The sequence below is a fragment of the Pavona decussata genome, unplaced genomic scaffold, assembly GCF_977016875.1.
Source record: "Pavona decussata unplaced genomic scaffold, jaPavDecu1.1 SCAFFOLD_134, whole genome shotgun sequence".
Lineage (NCBI taxonomy): Eukaryota > Metazoa > Cnidaria > Anthozoa > Scleractinia > Agariciidae > Pavona > Pavona decussata.
In genome coordinates, this window is record NW_028145547.1 from 5170821 (window position 1) to 5193501 (window position 22681).

General features: G+C 38.5%; 1 protein-coding gene across 2 annotated transcripts in view; it reads left to right on the plus strand.

Annotated features, from left to right (window-relative positions):
- The first annotated feature begins 872 nt into the window (after positions 1–872).
- The window catches only part of LOC146467902 (uncharacterized), a 36520-nt gene continuing 14711 nt past the window's right edge, over positions 873–22681 (plus strand). Inside the window, exons 1-14 of one of the 2 annotated variants that reach the window (XM_085125568.1) lie at positions 873–1108; positions 1189–1290; positions 4261–4344; positions 5191–5688; positions 6894–7094; positions 7724–8440; positions 8969–9161; positions 10723–10877; positions 12188–12372; positions 12966–13041; positions 13432–13551; positions 14892–14958; positions 15547–20807; positions 21525–21744. In XM_085125568.1, coding sequence (XP_084981694.1) covers positions 992–1108; positions 1189–1290; positions 4261–4344; positions 5191–5688; positions 6894–7094; positions 7724–8440; positions 8969–9161; positions 10723–10877; positions 12188–12372; positions 12966–13041; positions 13432–13551; positions 14892–14958; positions 15547–20807; positions 21525–21744 — 7996 coding nt within the window. In that variant the 5' untranslated portion in view covers positions 873–991. The remainder of the gene's footprint in view (positions 1109–1188; positions 1291–4260; positions 4345–5190; positions 5689–6893; positions 7095–7723; positions 8441–8968; positions 9162–10722; positions 10878–12187; positions 12373–12965; positions 13042–13431; positions 13552–14891; positions 14959–15546; positions 20808–21524; positions 21745–22681) is intronic. The other variant, XM_085125569.1, reaches the window with a different exon arrangement.

The window sequence follows — 22681 nt, forward strand, 5'->3', positions numbered from 1 at the left end:
ATAATTTTATTAATTATACTATAATTGTTTGTAGCTAATGTAGTTAACGTGCAATTATGTTATTGACTCGTGATACAAGCGCTGTACTTTGTACCTGAAAAATGGAGATAAAAAGTGTGGAAAAAAAAGAGTTGACCTGACTATAATGTGTAAATTGGCCAAACGCTCTGATGAAGGGCTAACGCTCGAAACGTCAGCACTCAAATCTCTTTAAGGCGGCCACTTTATACCATCATCATCACTTAACACTTCCTAATCGATATAGAATAGCTTGGATTGGACCAGTTCCTTTGATTTCTCTGAATTTGTCCAAAATATCGGACTGCCGGTCATTTCGTCAGGTGTTTTGAGGATATTGACCGGCAGTCGGCCTCGAGCCGAAAATGTCACGAACCAGGACCTCCTGCACGAACTCATGGCTTCCGTTCGTGCTCTATGCCGAGCGCAAACCAAGGGTTTGACTTGAGAACTATAGAGCTCTCCTGAATCACTTTATTCGCTCAGCACTTCTCAATCGACATAGAATAGATGGGCTTGGATCAGTTCCATTGATTTCCTTGGATTTGTACAAAATGAAATATCAGTCGATATCAGACTGCCGGTCATTTAGCCACAACTATATGTAGTCTATAGCTAGAAAGTCTAGAGAGCGCTGTTGGGGAAAACAACAGACCGAAAAATTATCATCGACTAACATACGCGTGGTCAAATGGGAAAAACTATCATCAACATTACAATTATGAAGAATTTGAGCAACTCAAAGTGGATGAGGTGGCGCGATACTGGCGCGATATATAACTGGCGCGTGATTATTTCCTCTCGCGAGACTGGGATCGAACCGAGTAGCCAAGCCTCCAGCTGACGTGTAGTTTAGAATTCGAAGGAGTCAAACAACATGTAACCTTTATATTATGTACAGCTGATGGCGAGCGAACTAATCCTCAAATAACACGCTAACTCTTAGGGTTTGGAGCAGTCTGCCACCTCCACAATGTGGGGTAGACTTTCCTCCATGGCGCAAGCCGTGCAGGATAAGCTGGAGGAATCCTTAGGGGAAGATCCAGACAACGACGTGGAGGCAACGGCAGGAAATTCACCGCAACGCAAGGTTCATTCATTCGATTTTTGAAATATACGCACTGATGATCGATTTCTGTTTTGTTTTAACGGTGTAATTCTCGTTTCAAGGATGAAGATGTGACCACAGAACTTAGAAGAGCTTTGAGTGAGTCTGAGAAGAGGAATGAAGAAATTAATCGCGAATTCCAGAAGTTATTGCGACAGAAAGAGGTGTTCACCAAGTAAAATTTTGTGTTTACATGTTAGTTTCTACACTTGGCTAGTTAACTAATAAGCTTATCGATTCAGGAAGAATAGTTTAAATGTATATTTGACTTTTAGGAAGAGTTCGTTGGAGTATCTTTATGGGCACAAATTCCTTGTAAGCATTAATTATTTTCAAGCACAAATTGTTTATTTGTAGGTGGGAAATATATTTTTTCTATAGTTAATTATATAAGCTTAAGAGGAAATCTATTACATCAACTGCACGCTATTTTGCTAAGCTAAATGATGTTTTCGTAGAGATGAAAGAATTGCAATGCATACAGTGTAGATAGAGACTTTTAATGACTTAATGCTGACCAATAGCATTTTGCATATTTATGTAATTTAGGTAGACATTGTAATCTAGAGCTGTCAAAAACGTTTCATCTGTCTGACTTTTAATTTCAAAAAGTGTTGTCAAGAGAAGTATCTAAGCAAACATGCAAATTTATGGTGAAAGTAACACTAAAATTCAATTAGATCTTCCCACTCTTGCCTTTTCGTCTATTATTGTATTTAACTCTTTCCCCAGGTTTTCACTTTGGTGTTATCCTTCAAAACATAAACAATGCAAGATGAGTTAGCTTTGATATCATCTGCTTCGTTGAGAGGGGTGCCATTTTTGATTAATTTTGATTCCCTCAAGGTGAAACCTGTTCATTGCAAAAGAATCTCTTAGGCCCGGTTCAGACGCCAAACTTTTCATGAGCCAAACCTAATACCTCGAATTAAGTACATGAAAAGTTCGGCGTCTGAATCAGTTGAGATCTTCTGTTTCAATTTTGAGTGGCTCAGCCGTTCTTCCCGCCTGGCTCAGCCGGGAATTTTGGCTCTGGAACGGCTTTGATTCAGACGTCGAACTTTTCATGAGCTGAACTTAATGTATAAATTATTATAACATATTTCAAATAAAAAAAATAAAAAAAAAATGCTGACATTTCAATTTGTTTTACTTCAAGTAAATTAAGTTAGGCTAATTAAGTTCGGCATCTGAATCAAAAGGAGGGTTTTTTGTGATTTGGGCCGACCTTAATTTGAATTAAATTCGGTTCATGAAAAGTTCGGTGTCTGAACTGGGCCATAGTGTGTGGCTAGCTGATGATCTGACGCCATTTTGTAGTTATCCATCAAATACATTTCTTCAGGAAGCAGATATCAGTTAAAGGCTACCCAGATGCCTTTTTGCTTACCCTGAATTTAGTAGTTTGCTTATTAAATAGGCATATAAAATTTTCTGGTATTTGTACATTCATTGATACATTCATAACACAACTTTGACGAACTGTAAGCTGCAGAGACTGAGTTTTTATTGTTAAACAGGGCTTCTGATAGAGTGCGATAAAAAAATGGAAATTATGCGATTTTTTCATGGCAAATTATGCGATAAGAAGGGACTATTATGCGGAAAATTATGCGATTTTTTCTGGAGCTTTTTTATGCATGTTTTACTAGGTTTCAGAGGAAGAAAACCACTTTTATGCTGTTCAAACGACAATTAGAACATAAAGGAACAATAATTTAGCATCTACGTATATGCATACTTGTAAATTGGAGTAAAACAGGTTAGTATAAGTGTTTTTTGCACGCGCTGATTTCCTGGTTAAACTCTACATGTATTTGTAGAATTTGCTATTTACCTCCCAGCTTTCAACTCTGCGGCTAGCTCGTTTACATTGTCACCTTTGTTGACAGTTTTCTTTCTAGCCGGTGATTGCGTTTTCTGGTGAGACGTCGGCTTAGTTACAGTATTTCTGCGAGATTTATACTGTTCGAGCTTACGAAGCTTGCTAGTTAAACGTTCTACGCGCCTATGGTGATATTTCACCAGCGCTCCTACGAGAGCCTGTTCTGCTCTCTTTCTGATCGAGCCTATCTCGTTCTTAAAGTCTTCATCGGGCGTAATATTAGCCCTCGCGCTATATCTTAAAGTCTTAGGGCATGTGCCCTTCTCAAGATGACTTTTCAGCTTGCCGATCAGTGCTTTGATTGGAGCTGTCTATCTTTTCTTGGATGGAGGAGCTCTGCTCTTCATCTTGGCGGGCTTTCTTTGCATCGGAGTTAGCGGCCGTTTTGGCGGACTTTTCGCGCTCGTCTCGGGGACGTTTCCTGTCCCTCTGGTTGTTTTTGCTCGATACAACTGAACGTACAGGCTGTTTGACTTTTCGTGTCTCGATCTGCTGATTGTTTGTGTTCTTCGTACGGTCCTGGTTGACCTGAGCGCTAGGAATCTCGTTCTCTGATCTTCGTCTTCACCGGGGTTTCTGCACAAGAGAGCTGCTTCTTCCTCTTTGTTCAAATCTCCCGTTTCCATAGGCGAATCCTCATGGAGAGGATCCATGGCTGTGGTTTCTAAAAAACCGTCAGTAGTGATACTGGTTTCTGCCATAATGCAGAAGGATTTCTAAGGCAAAGGATTGTTTTTGCCGTATCAATAGGCAATGGCTTTAGAATTAAATTTAGTACCAGGCCCCGACCGCGTAAACACGCAAATAATGCCTTGGAGATCGATCTTAACAACATCGAAGGTTGAAAGGTTTCTGAAGTTTTTGAAAGGTAAAATCACCTTGAAATGACGTGTATCTTTGGATTTTTTTAAGCTAAAGCAATAATTTATAGTCTGTTTTGTTCAAATTGTGCGATTTTTCATGCATTATGCGATTTTTTCGGAATTATGCGATCGGATGCGATTTGAGGCCGATTACGCGAAATCGCACCATCGTGTAATAACAGAAGCCCTGATTGTAATAACTAATGTACTTAGATTCAAGGTTGCTCAATAGTGATAAGTGTAATTAGCTTTCAATGTCAAATACACATAGTATATGCACCCAATATATATAACCATAGATACTAGATTCAACATTTACAAACTGTTAGTTTCAGAATGATTATTGAAAGAAAATTGACAACATGATTTATTTGTTTTTGTTATAGGAAGAACTAGTTCAGTTGAGAGAAAATGTAAGAGCTGGACCATCACTTGAGGCTTCTGAGCTCTCCTCAGAATTTCAGGACCCTGTATGTACCATTTTGTTGTGTATGTGGCTTACTAATCAAAAACAGTGAAAGTGTTTGGACTGGAAGATGGACATAATGTAACCTATGAATGCAGACATTTCCGGCTGTCACTTCTCCCTGCCAAAGATAAGCAACAGCCAGAAATACGTCTGCATTCGCGGGCTACAGATAATGTTGATTTGCTGAAAATAAGTTGTTTTTCTGGTCTCATCCTAAGAGTTCACCAGTGTTATTTTTTGAACAGATGTGTTGTTTGTCTTTTGTTTGCAACATTTCTATACGAGCTTTATGGCCTACATATACAGGTAGCTTTTAAAAACTCAAGGGGAGAATAACATAAAGGCCTTCAAAGTAAGCCAGGAAGATGTTGTTGCCTTTGTTATGTAATTACACATGGACACTGTACATATAATTGTGTATAAACAGCAAAATGTAAAATGAAAATGGGTGCACATTCATTAACATGGATTATAGCTTTCTTAACAACATGGTTTATGTAACTAACTAGAAATAATGGTAGTCAATTACTGTAAGTTTGAAAGCATGCCACGTACAGTAAAATAGTACTTATAAAATGTACATGTATCCTATGTTTATAGCTGCTATTTAGGTCTTCACAGAATGCTCCTCCCACTAAGTGGCTGTGTATTAGACTTCCTGCCCACTGTGCCCCCTCCCTCACTGAGGGCTTTTATAAGTCTGGAAATTCCAGTTCAAAAACCCTTTCCCCTATGGAATTTCCATTGACCATTGGTTGGGGGGGGGGGGGGGGATGAGGGTTGTTTTATTGTTATTTCTGGCCCAAAGCTTGCTTGCTGATAAGGTTGTTTTTTTTTTTTCTTTCAGAGTAATCCAACCCAAAACATCCAACAGATCAAAGCATTACTTGCCAAAAAAGATGTTGTTATTCAAGATTTAGAGAAACGTCTACATGAGAGTGAAGGCCTAGTGAGACGACTGGAGCAGCAGGGGCGAGATAATGAGGAGAAAGTGATGCATGAGTTAGCGGTCAAGATCAGAACTGCAGAGGGTTTCCAGCTTAAACTCGAGGAAAGCAAACAACTGCTGGAGGATCGTAACAAAACCATTGAAGGCTTGATGGATCGACTTGATGCTCAGAAAAGGCTCATAGAAAGCCGTGATCAAGTTATCGATCAACTCAAAGCCATGAAGAATCTTGACAGTGGTGCTGATGAACTTGTCGGCACGCTAAGAGAGCAGCTTGAAGCAATGAATGTCAGAGTTGAGAAATCTGTTGATGAGGCTGAGAGAGCTAAGAGAGAGGTTATTGCAGTCAAGAAGGAAATGGAAGAGAAAAGTGAATTGATTGCTGCTGCAGAAAAAGTAAGGGCTTACATAACTCAGGCTGAAGAGGTTGTTAATTTAACCTAAAATAAAAAATAATATACCATTTGTAGAACTCCAGAACTTAAATTCAAGACTTTGTCTGCCGGATAAATAATTTAATGTCACCGTTTGATCATTTACACCACATTACTCTTATAAATTATTTGACAGCCTTTCATTTTTATAATTACACGTGGTTTGACACTACACTGTCAGCCTCTCTATTCCATTGCTAGTTTCCTTCTGTCATGCAAGTGAACATGTACAACAAATTAAACCAGTCTATTTACCTAGTACAATTTTTAAAAAGATACAGTAATACAAATCAGTTGTAGTTGGATTAAAATTAATATTATTATCTCTAACATAATGTTTTAGTTTAGATACATACATATGTATTAATTTTTATTATTCTTTTTATGAGGATTGATTTGCTATGTATTTTGGTACTGTAGATATAGAACCCACAGATTGAAATACATTATTATGCCTGATGATCAACATCAGGGTCCCATTCAAATATAGAGCATCCTTTTCTGATAAGCAGCAACAAAGAGACAAGACAGTGCTTGGCATAATGATTGTTACATGTACACTTGTAATAATTATAAATTTGCAATTGAATAGTCATTATTGTGTCAATGCAATCTGACTTGTACTTTGATCGTACAGTTCCTGAAGCTGTTTTGATACAAAAATGTTGACACAAAAATTTATGGCTGACAAAAAATGGAAATTCTTGTCCAGAGTCTTTGTTAAAGTAATTTTTGTTTTTTTGTTGAAATACAGTTTTCTAATTAATACACCATAATGTAGATACATAATTTGCTGAGCATGTCATAGCCTGCAAGCAAGCTCTCCAATCTTGGATTGCGGGCTAGGGTGCCAGCTGCAAAAGGAATCCTTTTGGGGTTTGCTTTGCTAGTCACTCTTATTGGAGAGCTTGCTTGCAGGCAAAGCATGTCACAAAGCTGATCATGCTTCCACTTTGGGTTGGGGGGGGGGGGGGGGACTAAGATTTTTATCAATATTGTTGAACATTGTTTATCTACAGTTACTGAAGATGTGACAGTGGTAGTTTTAAAGAATTCATATTCTTGTTACTTCAGTCTCTAACTCTATACACAAGTATAAACTACATAGTATAACTTCAAACACTGAACTGTCCTCTCTCCTATTTGTACATGTAACAACACTTGCAGTTGGAGCAAGAGAAGGTCTCACTGTTGCAGCACATTCAAGAAATTGAGGAAGAACACAAACAAACTGTCCTAAGGCTTCAGCAGCATGTTCAAGAAAAGGAAAACGTTCTTGCTGCTGAGTTTGCTGAAGCTGAACAAGTCTACAAGACAACTGAACATGACCTTAAGGAAAGGTTGGAGGAGAAGACGCAGATCATTGAGGTATTGTAGGCAGAATAAACGTTTTCTTTACATGTACAATGTACTTCACTATCTGGCATTTCTTTGCATAGCATAGCATAGCATAGCATAGCATAGCATAGCATTTCTTTGTTTTTTTGTCAACTGGTTACTTTCAAAAGGCCGCTTTTTGCTTTAGAATTTTCTGATAACCCTGTTATGGGATTAGATGGAAAAGCCCTGGCTTGTGGTTTGCATGCAAGTTCCTGGTATCTGGAATGACATTTTTTTTTTTTACCTGAGAGTCAGCAAAATTAATGACTAGATAAATAAAAATAATAAGAAGTGATGAACAGTATGAACAGCTTGAAAAGTTGAGTCGTGTTCATGTTTTATGTCTCCACCTGCTGCTTACAAAATGTCACTCTTTAATTTTGTTTATACTTTAAGTATGTAAAGCTAACCGGTACATGAATGTATGTTAAAGTTACACAAATCTAGAAATTTACATGTGGTGGTCCCACTGAGGCATGATACTTAGGCCATGACTTTTTGTGGTGCATGTGTACAGTACATGTACACTAGCATCACAAATTGTGTCTCAGTGGTTTTGTATGCTGGCTGTAGTTTAAATATAAATAATTGCCTTTTTCCTTTTTTGTAAATTTCAGTCCAAAGATGAAGCCATTCAAGTCCTAAAAAGAGCCATACAGGAAAAAAACTTGAGCAGTGAGGGGGCCTCGCCACCCTCTCACAGTGATAAAGTAGTGGCGCTACTTGAAGAAAAAATCAAGGAAAGGGAAGAGATGATCAAGAGCCTGTCTGAAAGGATAAGCTCACTTGAAAAGGATTCCACAGAAAAACAAACAGAGATCGATTTTTTAAAAAAGTTGATGGAAGATAACATAGCCGAGATGCAGTTGCTTCAAGAAACAGTCCGGGCCAAGGACCAAGAACTTGCAGATGTTAAAGAAAAGCACGAGACTGAATTGAGTGAAAAGGAAATGAAGGTGATGTCTCAGATGAAGATAAACAGTGACTTGGAGAAGATGGTCGCTTCTTTGAAACAAAGTCTCACTGAGCTTGAGTCCAAAGAAAACGTCACAGAACGGCTTCTGCTGCTTGATGCCGAAAAAGAGCAACAATTCAGGGACGAAAAGCAGGCTTTCCAAGAAAGCGAAAAAGCTCTTCATGGTCAACTACAAAGTTCTCTTGATCAGAACAACACGATTTCTGAGGAGCTTAAAGCAGTGAGAGCTGAGATTGAAACAAAGGAAAAAGAGAATCGAGATTTGAGTGCCAAGATTGGAAAGCTCAAGCTTCAAGCCAAGGCTAAGGTTACGAGTCTGCAGAATGAAAAGGAGAAACTATCCAAGGAGAAGCAAGAAGTATGTACACAACTGTAAAATGAATCACATTGAGAATGATGCATTATTCAGTAATGACACAGGCAAACTCCAAAAAAGAAATTCTGAGTACTCCTATCAGGAGTCGAACCTAAGACCTTAGCTACAGGAGACTCATGGGAGCTAAGGCCATTAGACTAGGTTCATGGGACAAACATCCTGCATACTGCAGCTGCTAGGATTGGAATTTCAATGAGTGGCATATGCGCAGTGAAAGGAAATGTGATGTAATATTTTAAGACTGGTGAACAAATGAGAATAATGTATTATTCAGTAAATGACACAGTAATGAATCACATTTCCACACAGTGTACAATTGTATCCACATTTCATGCATTTACATGTTCAGTCACTGCACACTGCCCTTAGTGAATATGAAAACAAAAGTCGTTTGGCAGCTTTTAAGACTGCTTGTCCTGGGCCCTAATTTTTTTTACGAACTCCAGTTGGGTTACATGTAAATGTACACAAAAAATGTAGCTCACTGTATAAATTTTTCATTCAATTTAGGTTGAATTGCATTTGCTTCATGAAAGAGAAGAAAAGTTAGCCATCCAGAAGCAATTAGCACAGCTTGAAGAAGAAAAAGAAAGTGCAGAAACAAAGCGACTAGAACTAGAACAAGCGTTGGAAGAGTTTGTAAGAACAACAGACAAAAAAGGAAAATTAGCTGCTGTTGACAAGAAAGCTTCTTTAGATCAAGGTAGGTATTATTTAAGTAAGAACTCAAGAGGTTTGCTTGGTCACATTAAAAAAATACTTAAAATGTAATTTAAAAAATAATCCCTGGCATCCACTAAAATTTTTGAGATGTCTTTGTTGTGATTGATATGTGATCAAATCAGTGTTCTTTAGTCTTTATATAAAAAAAATTATCACAATAGAAAGACAGGAATATATGTACTGCAACTGATGTGTTTTTATATCAGGTTACACACCCTCTAAGGGTGAGATGGTGTTCCTCAAAACCACTGAAAAAATTTCTGGATCCGAAAAATTATTTTGCATACAGAGTGTTCATAAGCAGAAAATATTCAATTAAAAAAAAAAACATTTGAAAACTTTGCAAAAGATTTAGAAATACATTGGGGTTGTTTGCACCAAAAAAATTTACCACTGTTTGATAGTAAATAAGATTAAATTTAGAAATGCCGTTGACTATAAAAATTAGGGAAAAATGATGACACCGAAATGTCGTTCCGTTTTTTCACTAATTTTTATAGCCAACTGAAAGCAAATGGATTTGAAAAATACTTCTCAGGCCCAAGAGTTCTGCAGAGTTTTGAGATTTCAGCAGATGCCTGATCACAACAAAGTCATCAAGGACCTAAATTCCATCCACAAATACGCCATTGTCCTCCATAGTTGTATGCCAGTGTTCACCAAGAGCAGTTACCCTTTCTTCTCAGGGATGGTTGAGTGAGAAGTGTGCATTAAAATTGCATGCTGTGCAGACAGGTATATGGGACAGGTGACTTCCATCTGTGCTTGTCTGTTCTTTCTTACTTGGCTTACCCTGAGCAGAGTGGGCAGTGCTAATAGTATGTTTCCTACACTGTACATGTATGTTTGGTAAGCGATCAAACTCTGTCTTATGTACTTTTGTTATATCTTGTCAATGAGATCATTTACTTATCAGTCAGTATAAATCCACTAGCATTCTATCACAAATCTGATGCTTGACTCAATCAATTCAAAGTTGGAAATAACAATGTATTATCTAGAGTAAAAACCTTTTATCTCAGTGGAGTATTAATTTTTCACTCGTTTTCAGTGCATGCATGGCAGTTGATGTGGGCCACATGCCAATAGAAATCATGACTGCATATAATTTTATTTGTTGCATTTTGACTAAGAAAACAAACTGTAAACGCTAGAATTACATCATTGTACATGTATTTCCATAATGTTTTTGGAACAAATGCCTATTACAGGTGTAGGTACATGTTTGAGATCAATAAGTTACTGCAAGCTGTTAGGGTAATAATTTTTATTTTTGTGGTTTGTAGTTTTTTCTTGTGGTTTGATTTAATGTCTGATTGGTGATAAAACAATAAACATTCCGGAAATAACTCTTAGTGTTCAAAGTTTTCTCAGTCACACTGTAAATAGAGCAAAAACATGTACATGTAAACACAATAAAACATAGACTGCGAGCAGTCATACTTTTTTCCTCAGATCATGCGCACAAAGGGGTGGTAAAATTATGAGAAGAAATTTAAATTTAATGTTTTATACTCTGCCTTGTTGATTGTAATCATTAGAAGAAGATGATCAGCCTGAGGAAGAGCTGGATGGCAGTGGCACCATGTCAACTATTGTGGGTTCTACTTCAGAGGAATCTGGATTTGTTAATGTTATGAAAATACTTGAAGAAGAGAGGTACTGCATGGAGCGAAGACTTGATCTTATCACTAAGGTAACACTTCCAGAGTTTGGAAGCTCACTCTTTGTCAGTGTGACAGACAGGTTATTTGCTGATGTCTGCCTTAAAGGGGAAGTATCACGAAAATTTGCTGTCATTTCAAAGCCCAAAAATGTTTGACTGTCAGCCAAAACAACGAAATAATTGTCAAGTTTGTTAAAAAATATCACCCCAGTGCAATAAAACTGTCGATTAGTGCCTCTGGCCAGAGACAGGGTAGGCCGGTTTGTATTGAAACTTGAAAAATATTAGGTTAATGTTTTTCAAGTTCTCGCATTTTTGTTTCCAAAATGCGCTAGAACAGATCACAAGTTGTTTCTTTCAAGAATTGAGTTGATTTCGTTCCTCTCGTCATTCTAGAATATTTGGCAGGTGATTGAAGGTCTTATTTCATCATTTTTAACAAAAGATATCAAAAACCTCATGATACTTCGCCCTTAATGTAGGCATGATTGGCTGTTTTTATATACTAGAGGACACTTTATCTGTCTGGTCGAACGTGGGCAAACATTATTTTGTTTTTCGTCTGGTTATTCATCTCTTGTATAAAGACAGGCACAAGACGCATTATCTGTCTGGAGGAACTACATTAATTTATTTTCCGTTGTGCGTCATTAAAGTCTGAAAGACGAACAATGGAAGATAATTTGTCCAGATGAATAATGTGTCTTGTGCCCGTCTTTTACAAGTACGAGTTAGCAGTTAATTATTAATAATTTTTTATTTTTTTAACCTAGTCCACTTTTTGTTCCCTGCTAGCCTAATGCAACAAGTACATTTAGTGTAAGACTTTTCATTGGTTTGTGTTTCATTTTTGTTGTTCAAAAGTTTTTTTAACTACAGGTACAAGGTACAGTGAATTTATGTTTGTGTGACACCCAGGGGGGTACTCAGGTATATTAGTGACAGGGACGTGTGAAGACCTTTTTTGGGTTTGAAATTTTCTGGTGGACTTTTTTTGCCCTTAGGCAGGCTGCCTAAAGTTTTGTGACAGATGCACGAGGAATGAATAAAGTCGGACGCATGAAATATTATCTCGCATTCTCTTGGTGTTTTGTACTTTTATTGTTTTTGATGCTTAAAAAATTTGGACTTTTTTTGGGTTACGTTTTTGGCTGCTGGACTTTTTTGGGGTTTTCCTTAGCATGACGGGACTTTTTTTGGGTTTCAAAATTTGGCCTCATTCGCACCTCCCCGTAACTAATATACCCGAGTACCCCCCCTGGGGTGTGACACATTTTACTCAGTGAAAAGCTTCTGCTGCTCGTGTGTGAAATTGTCTCAGAGTTTCTTGTTTCTTGCAGGAGCGTGACTCTTTACAGAGCAAGGTGGAGGAACTGGAGGAAATGCTAGAAGCAGAAAAAGAACAACAACAGAAAAAGGCTGAGGAAATTAGTTCAGATGAAGATGCCGAACATGCCAAACACATGGCAGAGGAGTCTTTAATGATGCATGTGGAGGCACTACAGGAGGAGAATGAAACACTCAGGTATAGCGCATTGTACATACATGTAGCTGCAGCTATTGAATCCACAGTGGTGTAGTGGTTGGCAGGTCCATCTCTCAATAATTGAGACTTTCAGTTGGAAGACTGGGTTGTCAATTGTTTGAAGTTACGTGCAGGTTGTTCTTCGCATTATCATGTTTTTTCGCTGAACTAGAAACTTTATGCTACATTGTCTCTCTTCACCCAGTTGTCTAAATGAGTACTGACAACTTACTACTCGGGGTAACCCTACGATGGATTAGCATCCAGTCCAGAGGAATTAACACTACTACTAGTTTCCTCGTGTTTTAGAGACTGGAATCTAAATTTTAAAACGTACATGTAAAAAACCATGATGAGATTCTAATGCTAGTGATCATGTTTTATGTGTAATTATAATTATTTACAACCTGGTTTGAAAATCACAACTCGTTAATGTGACCTTTTAAACCAATAATTGAATTATTAAATTTGTTGTGTTCTTAATCTAAACATTTTGCTGCTGAGGCGGTCCAGTGTTGTGGTATAGTAAATAATAGTTTGGGACTGGAGTTGATCATAAATTTTACACTTGTGTTTATATTGTATGTATTTAGAGCATCCTTGGAACTAGAGCGATCTGCATTAGCAAATCTGAAGGAGGAAATCATGCAAGCCCCTCTGAATGAGAAGGTAAGTTACATGCATTTGAATGCATTGCAAGTTTTGTTTTTAGTGAAATTATGCAGATATTACAATCATAAATATACACTGTCCTGCTTGTAGAGCCATTCGTTTGTGAAAAGATCATATTTTTTAAGAGTAATTTAAGTTTGTGGTCTAAAACACTTATAAAACTGCAAATTAATATCAAGGCAATTAAGTGTCACTGCTAACTCGTACTTGTAAAAATAACGCTTTTAATCATCCCGTTTTATGATAAAATTAACGTTATAATGACTTGCACTAGCTTCTCGAGCCATTCATTTCTTTTCATCACTTTCACCACTTTCAAGTTCGTATTCTAAAATTTTAGAATCCAAAGGCATTTGTAAATTCTGATAAGAAAATCCCATATTTCAGCTGTTTGACAAAGATGAACGCATGTTGTACCTGGAAACTAAAGTCGCCCAGCAACAACAGAATCTTCATCTCTTTAAAACAATGCTTCAACAAAAAGAAGTTTATGTTATGGACGATGAGGTGAACATCTCCTCTTTCTGTTATCCAACAAATTACTGTAATGATTACAAGTGTGGCTTAACCTTGTTAACTTTAATTTAACCTAATATAATTTTTAACAGTGCCATCTTAGATATAACAGTGTTATAATGTAACAAAAGTCATTCTTTATCTGTGGTCTGTTTTGTAAAGCAGCAACAAATAATTATTAAATTACGAATGCAACCAAATGAAAATTAACACAGCTTAAAATTTGGCGCATGGTTTTTTAATGTTTTAGCAGTGATTGTGACACCTTCTTATTTTCCAAGTGCTAAAACAAATATGATAAATGGGGGAACTTGTCAATATATTTTGTACCTGATAGAAGTTAAATAAAAGGAACACGTATGTTTGAACTGAATGAATAATAAGTGAGAGACCATCACAAAATTGAGGCTTGAATGGAATTTAACCGATGATCTCTGTGATACCAGTGCAGTGTTATACCAACTGAGATGTCAAGCAAACTGACAGCTGGTGATTTCCAGTTCAAGCGTGAATTTTTTTCAGGCTTTGTTTTCACAGCTGCTTAAGTTGCAAGCAGGGTAACTCCAATGTTCTCTATAATAATTATTGTTATTGATTTTTTTAACTGTTTTTTTAATCGTATTTTTACACCTACCACGTAAAGGTGGAAAAAATCTTTTCATTTTTAACGGCTGTTTATGTGTTCCACTTTTGTTTGCAGTGAAAAACATAGACAACTTTTTAATATCCTGAAGTGCATAATTTTTTATCAGATTTACAACAGACCAAGATGTGTTCCATTTCCCTAAAACTGCTTTAGTGGCAAAATGGTTATGACAACGCTTTACATTTTGTTTTATTTTTGTAACAAAAACAAAAACTTTCTACACAAAATGACGGAAACACACATTGAGTTTGGGAGACTTCAGAGCACACACCCTTGGCACCAGTTCAGGATCACGCAACTTAACAGCGTGCTGGGGTCACACTTTTATAGACTAGCGTTCAATCGGGTATTTTTCAGGTTACTTGACCTTGTGTGCTGTCTGTTGTTCAAATGTGTCTAAATCGGATTACATGTATACGTAAGCTTATGCTGTGACAATGGTCTACATTGTAATATGGGTGCCCCATTTAACAAACTGAAACATTTCATTTACAGTGTAACCAAGAGGTTCACTGTTTTCCTTGCTGACGGCGCCCTTTAAATGTGGCTTCACATGTTCTGAGTTTCAAAAGCTAGTGTTGTGCTCTTATTGCCCGGTTATTTGGAGAAAAGCCTGTCCTCTTGATGTTAATGCCTTGCATTGCATTGCCATTTTAATCGGAGCATTATTATATTCATTGTACAGAACGAGTTGCAGTTAGAGGTTGATTCTTTGAAACAACGAGTAGCAGAGCAGAAGGAGAAATCTGAGAGTAAGCAGTGATACTTTTTTTTAAACTTTTTACATTGTTGAAACTTTATTATCATTGAAGGAAACAAAACGAACGACATAATTGTATCCAGGTTCCTGTTGTGCTTAATAAACTACATGTACCAGTTTTTGTTCATTTTGTAACATAAACGTCAGTTCATGTATCAATTATCATCAATCAGCAGCTTCCGTGCAAGATACATGTACATTTACACTCAACACTCCATTGTGAATGTTCATCAAAAGCGCTAGCCAAGAGGTTCTTACTTGTTTCGTACATTGTACACTCTCACATATATATTATTAGTTACATACAGTGGAATACCTCTCGTGGACAACTTTTGTAGTCAACCTCCTCTATGGAACGACCACCGTCATAAAATCCCTTCAAAATCAGTTCTCAATGAACTGTCATATTGAGATTCTCTTGCGACCAGTTCTCAGAAATGGCCTCCTTTGCCAATGGCAAGATGGTTGCTTATCAGGGATACAATAATACTGTATAAGTCTTCGTAGCATCTGGTTGTGGAGTCTGGTGGTTTGGGAGTGGTAACATCCAGGTGCTAATACGCAAAAATGTCTTTTCTAGGTCTTAGTAGCCAACTTGACCTGAGTCAAGAAGAGTGCTTGAAGCAGTCGCAGAATGTAGAAAGCCTGGAAAAAGAGCTTCAACAGAATAGAGGCGCCATTGAATCTCTTGAGCTTCAACTCCAACAAAGTGTTCAAGACCACAGCAAGGTTCTTGAAGACAGAGATAAAGAAATTAGTAGCCTACAGGGAGCATTGATGGAAAGTAGCTCTGGTTTTGAGATGCTAAACGCAAGCTTTACTGAGACGACCACCCAGATAGAGCAACTTCAAGAGCAACTGGCTGGTAAGGAAGCTGAGGTGGAGAGGCTTGAGAAGGAGTTTAGCGAGCAGGAAGCAAGCTTCGAGCAGCTCAAGGGAAGTTACACAGATGTGTGTTCCACAGTCAATGAAATGCAAGTACTGTTGGCAAACAAGGAGGAAGAGCTGAAGGCGTTACAAGAGAGCAAAGACCGACAAGCCGAAGAATTTGAGTCCTTACGTTCTAAACATGGCAAATTTGATGAAGAGATTCAGAAACTCACGACAACTATCGGAGAGAAGGAAGCTGAAATTGCGCAGCTCAGGGAAATCGCTGATGAAAAAGATATGAGCTTTGAGCACTTAAACAGCAGCTTGATTGAGTCCAGCTCTCAAGTGAAAGGTCTTGAGGAAATTGTGCAAGCAAAGGAGTCTGAACTAAATACCATGCTGCAGAACTTTGAAGAGCAAGCCCTTAGTTATAAAGAGCTAACTCAAGTGGTGTCTGAAAACACTGCACAGCGTCAAGGCTTGCAAGAAGCACTTGTTGCAAAAGAAGATGAGATCACGACTCTAAAGTCAAAATTACAAGACCAAGAAGCCACTTGCAGGGAAATGAGTACAAGGTACGAAGAGTCAGTCATTAAAGCACGAGAATTTGAGGGAAATTGTGCAACGAAAGATGTGACACTGAAGTCGCTGATAACTGCTTTGGAAGAACAGGAATTGCATTATGCACAATTGAGCCAAAGCTCCGCCAAGTCAGAAAACCAAAGGGAACAGATACAATATTCTATGGTGGAGAAAGACCGAGAGATCAATGCTCTCCAGGCAAGCTTGGAAGAAAAGAATGGAATTGTTGAAAAATTAACCACAGATTGCTCACACAGGGACGCTCATCTGAGTGAGCTACAACAATTACTCCATGCAAGAGATGAAGAAGTAGAAACTCTGAAAAACAGCCAAGACGAGCAAGGGAAAGTCCATCAACTGCTCAGATCAAGCTTAGATGAAGCAAATAGCCAGGTGAGGGATCTTGAACAAGATAGTGCAAACAAGGATAAGGAGATTGGCTCACTTAGGGATCGACTTGAAGGTCTTGGTTTGGAATATGAAGAATTGAAGTCGAGCTTCACAGAAGCCAGTTCCCAGATGAGAGAGCTTCATGATTTGCTTGGAGCTAAGGAGACAGAGTTAAGTGTGCTTAGAACTAGCATGGAAGACCAAGGCTCAAGCTTTCAAGAACTGACGTCTCGCTTGACTGAGCAGAGTTCTCAGTTGCAGGAACTGACCAGCGCCTTAACTGACAAACAAGGGGAAATCGATACTCTTAGAGCCAGTTTAAACACAGGAGAGGCAAGATATAGTGAGCTTGTATCTGAGCTGTCTAGACGCGAAGAAGCTATTGCTCAGAAAGAAAGCGAGAACGCTTCTCTACAGTCTGAAATAGCAGAAAATGTTTCCGCCCTAAATGACCTTAACGCAAGCTATGATGAGGCGACATCTAGGTTCAAAGATCTTGAAGAAATTATTAAAGAAAAAGACGTTGACTCAATGAAGCTTAACGCTCGCCTAGAGGAGAAAACGTCTGCTTATGACGAACTCACTGCAAAATTCAAAGAGACAAATCAGCGAGTTACTGAGCTCCAAGAAGCAGTCGTGGGCAAAGATAATGAAATAGGAAAGTTGAATATCAGCTACAGTGAGGTGGCAGCCCAAGTGAAAGAACTGCAAGATTCACTCACAGTAAAAGAAGCTGAAACTGACAAGTTGCGGACGACGTTGGATGAGCAGCTTGCTGATTTGGAGCAGTCACGTAGCGGTTTTGCTGAAAATTCTTCCCAAGTTAATCAGCTTCGAGAAATGCTTACGAGTAAGGAAGAAGAACTTAACCAGTTTAAGGCTAATTTTTCGGAGCAAGGCATAAACGTTGAGCAACTGGAGTCTCGTCTCGCGGAAATGACTACGTTAGTCACCGAGTTGCAACAAAAAGTGGATGAGAAAGAGGACGAGGTTGACTCAATAAATGCAAACCTGAACGAACAAAGTTGGTACTTTGATTCTCGATACAGTGAATGGAATGAAGAAATGAATGATCTTCGGGAGCAGCTTTCTCTCAAAGAAGAGGAGCTCACAACTCTACAGACTAGTTTGGATGACAAAAGCATGAGCGTCGAAAACCTTGATACAAGCTTAAATGAGACAAATGCCCAACTTGAGGATCTCAAAAGTCAGCTTGCAGCAAGAGACAATAAGTTTGCTGCTCTAAAGAAGAAAGCACAGGCACTTAAGAAGTCTTATGATACTGTGTTTGCTGAGAACGAAAACCAGAAAACGGAATTGGATGAGCTGAGAAAAGAGAAGGAGCTTTTCTTGGAAGAGAGAGAAGCCATGGAAACATGTTTAGCGCAGTTAATTGAACGCAAGAATGAGCTCCAGGCTAAAACCCAGGAAATACAAGAACTGGAAAACAAGCTTGGCCAAGTTGAAGAAGCTCGGCAGATTTCTTGTGAGGAAAAAGAGAATTTTGCTTCAAAGATCAGAGAGCTTCAAGGAGAATTAGATTCCCTCGAGCAAGATAAAAGACAACTGATGAATGAACGTGATGAGCTTGATTCACAACTCCGTCAAACTGAAGCGGATAAGGTATCTTTGGAGACTTCTATCCATGAAGGCAAGAAGGAGATGTCCCTGGTTGTTTCTGAAAGTACAGCAAGACAAAGCGCTCTGTTAACAGAGTTAGAATCTGCTAAAGCAGACCTCAAGAAAACCAAAGAAGAGTTAGACATGAAGGATAGCCAGGTAAACGCACTGCATACAGAACTTTCTGAACTGCAGAATGTTGTAGAGGAAGAACTGGTTGCATCTCAGAAGGAAGAAGTGCTAAACAATGAAATCAACGCCAAGGAAAGGGAGGTTCTAGACCTTCAAGATAAACTAAGACAGCAACAAGAGCTGTTAGGTGAGAAAGAAAAGGAAGTCATGGAACTGAACAGTTTATTGTCAGAAAACGCCAAAGCTCTGTCCTTGGCAAACAGCAGGCTTGAGGAGATGAATGCGCATGGAAGTGAACTAGAAAAGTCAATTGGCAAAGCGGAAGAAACAACTCTCAGTTTACAATCAGATCTTAGTGATGTGGCTTCTGAGCTTAGACAAGTTTCCCACGAAAAGACAGCGTTAGAATCAGAAGTGTTTGACCTCAAAGACAAACTGAGTGCCTCAGACTGGGAACTGGATGCACTTAAAGCGGACTTGAAAAATGCCAACGAGGAGCTAACCACGAAAAGCCAACAAATCACTCATCTTGAGAACGATAATGGTGACATGAAAGTTGTTCTTGAGGAAATGCTGGGAAAGGAGCAGCAGTTACACAAAGAGTTGGAAAAAAACAGCAGCGAGCTGAACAATCTTGAGCAGCTTTGTAAAGAGCAGGAACAGAAATTGAATGGACTAAACAGAGAACGTGAAGAAATCAAAGAAAAGTTGGCAATTGCTGAAGAGGTGGCTAGTAAACTAAAAGAAGTGGAATCTTTCTCTAGTGCCATTAAGCAAGAAAAGGAATGTCTCGAGACACAATTAGAAGAGATCTCGAAAGAAAAGGCTTCTTTGGAACTAGAATTGCGTAATGCTGATGACAAATTAAATTCTTTAACATCGGAGCGAGATTTGTATGTTGCAGAGTTAGAGAATGCGAAAAAAGAGTTGCATGACAGGGAATTAGAAGTGGAAGCACTACAAAGCAAGGTTTCAAGCGTCGAGCAAACCCAAATTGAAAAGGTTTTACCAGTAGAAGGAGAATTGCTAACCGTGATACCTGAAAGAGAGCTTCAATTGGAGTCACCTTCAGACGAAATTGCTGGGCCTTTATCCCAAGAAAGGCAGCTGGTCACTCAAATAGAACAGTTGCAAGTGGAAAAAGATAACGTTGAAGCTGAACTATCTGACGTTGTGTCAGAGATGAAAGATGTCAAAGAAGCGAAAACTGCAAGAGAGACGGAGCTTAATGAATTGAAGGTGCAACACGAATGGCTGACATCTGAATTGGAAAACTTAATAGAGGAGTTTGGCGAACAAAAAAAAGAGTTAGAAAAGGTTAAACAACAACTTGATGAAGCTAACAGGACCAAAGACGAAATGCAAGGTGTTGGTGAATTTGGAGAAAGATTGCAGCAAAAAGAAGAAGAGCTTATGCAAATGAGGAGTAATGTCGACGATGTTGTCAGTAAGAAGATAGGGGAACTCTCCCTTGCCAAAGATCTCGAGAAGGCGCAAATCGAGGAGCAACTTACCAAACAGTTGGAAGACACCAAGACTCATAAGGATGGAGTCATCGCTAAGTTGAAGGACAAGATACGGGAAAAGATTGAGTTGAATAAGAAAAACATTGCAGAGTTCAAGCTTAAATTGGCAAATGCGCAAAAAGAGAAAGAAGAGGCATTACAGGAGATGCAATCGCAACTGGCAAATGCCAAGAAAGAGAAAGAAGAAGCCCTAGAAGAACTTCAGTTTCAACTCTCAAATTCAGAGAAAGGGAAGGAGCAAGACCTGCAGGAACTTCAGTCTCAACTGGCAAATGCGCAAAAGGAGAAGGAGGAGGCAGTGCAGGACCTTCAATCCCAACTGGAACTTCAGATACAAACAACAGAACAGCTTTCGGCCGCTTTGGATCAAGTTAGGGAAAACGTCAGAGTGAAAGATGATGAAATAGATGAGCTGAGAAGAAAGCTTGTCGATGAGGAGAATGAAGGAGAGCAGATGGAGCTCAAATGGCAGGAAGCTCTTCTTGATCTTCAGAATCTCAAGCTGGAGATTGAGAAGCGTGAGCAGGAGAAGGTTGAGTTGGATACGCGCTTGCAAGCCAGTGTAGGGCAGGAGGAGTTTGACAAGTCAATCACAGACAGGAACAAACTTATCGCCAACCTGAAGAAAAAGCTGAAAGAAGAACGAACAGCAAAGAAGGAAGAAATGGCCAAGTTCCAGAGTTCTCTTGCAGAGAAGGATGCAGAAGCTCAGCAGCTGAAGGTAATTGAACTCAAACTCATTGCATTGTACTTCCTAGGAGATTCATAGTTCAAAATTAAAGTCAAGAATGTAGAGGAACGCATGTCTATCTTTGGAGGAGCAGGGTTGGTGCAGTGGTGAGAGCACTCGCCTCCCACCAATGTGGCCCAGGTTTCAGCGTTATATGTGGGTTGAGTGTGTTGTCGATTCACGTCCTTGCTCAGAGAGGTTTTTCTTCGGGTTCTCCAGTTTTCCCTACAAATTCCAATTCGATCCAGAATCTGAGGGCCACAGGTTTGTCAGTCATAACATCATGTTGGGTGTCACTCCGTTAAACAAAGATAATTTATTATTTATTTTTATTTTACAGCAAGCAGGAATCAATACCGCTTTATTTCTGAATGGCACATTGGAGATTCAAAAGGTTTAGCTCTGATGTCAAGATACAAATTTCCAAACCTTGCTTATTCTACCAGCTGGAGAAATTTATTATCGTGATCTGCATCCCTGGCCACCTTGCAATGAAACGGTTTATAACTTTCTTATGAAACGATCTTTTTTCATTGTAGTTATACAATGACTTGTAGGAAAGGTGACGTTCTGGCCTTGCACGTGATATTTTTGCTTGTTTTTTAAATCCGAACAATTCATAACGAAAGAAACCCTCCGTTATTTCATGAGAAAATTGCGTCACCTTTTGTTACAGTCCAATTAATGTTTAAAACGTGTTTGGTTTAGGCTTTACACGCTGAGGAACTATCCGAAGTTAACAACAAGCTTCAGGCTTCAAAAGAAGACAACAAAATGTCAGAGGATAAGCAAGAGGCTCTGGAACAGGATCTGAGTAACGCCGAGGATGAGATTATCAGTTTGAGAAGAAAGCTTGAGACCACGACGAATGAAAAGGATGAATTGGAGAGGATTCAGGAGCAACTTAAGAAAGAACTTGACGAACAAGGTGAGCAAAAGCTTCATTAATCTACTTGCCATCATGTGGCTCCATGGTTGATTGAAAGTCACTTACATTAATGTCAATTTGTCATGACTCAGATAATTTTTCACTAACATTTTTAGCTTAATGAGATGATAATAATAATAATAATACTAATAATAATAAATTAATTCGGTAATAAATTAAAATTGGATGCAATTTAAAAAACTACATGTAACACTAACTATATTTATATTAAAAGAAAGAATTCAGTCTTCAAAAATAGATTCCGTTCGTCGATTCGATAATCCATTCGTAAAATAAATTTAGCCTCGATTCGATAATCGAATCTTGATTGGATTAATGAAACAAAGCCTTACCATATATGGAGGCCAAGGTGAAGCATGGCAAATTAAACACGGTGGGCATGAATGAGGAAGAGGTAAGTTGTTAATTGGTATTCCATTTTTGTATAAACACGTTGTTAGAACAGCATGTTATTACTTTTTCTACCGGCGTTGTTACATATAAAGACTCTCCTGATTGACATTTCCGTTTCGGTAATACAATACTTGTAGGGAAAGTAGAAAGTGTTAGTTTGATCGATCAATATTTTGTCTTGTCCGATAATGCATGTAGCTATTTTACACTCTCACAGATCTCATCTTGCATCTCGGTTATTCTATTCTCTTTGTTTCATTAATCCAATCAAGATCCGATTATTGAATCGAGGCTAAATTTGAATGTTGAATGTTTTTCATTTTATGAATGGATTATTGAATCGACAAACGGAATCAATTTTCGAAGAATGAATTCATTTGTCCGTTATCGACAGGAACGCTTGGCCGGCGTTCACTGTAATGAATTAATTCCTTGCTTTCGTTGCCCTATTGTTTCGTATTAAAAATGCTGTTTGATTGGCAAGCTTTTTGCTGTAACTGTTAATAACAGAATTGTCACTGTA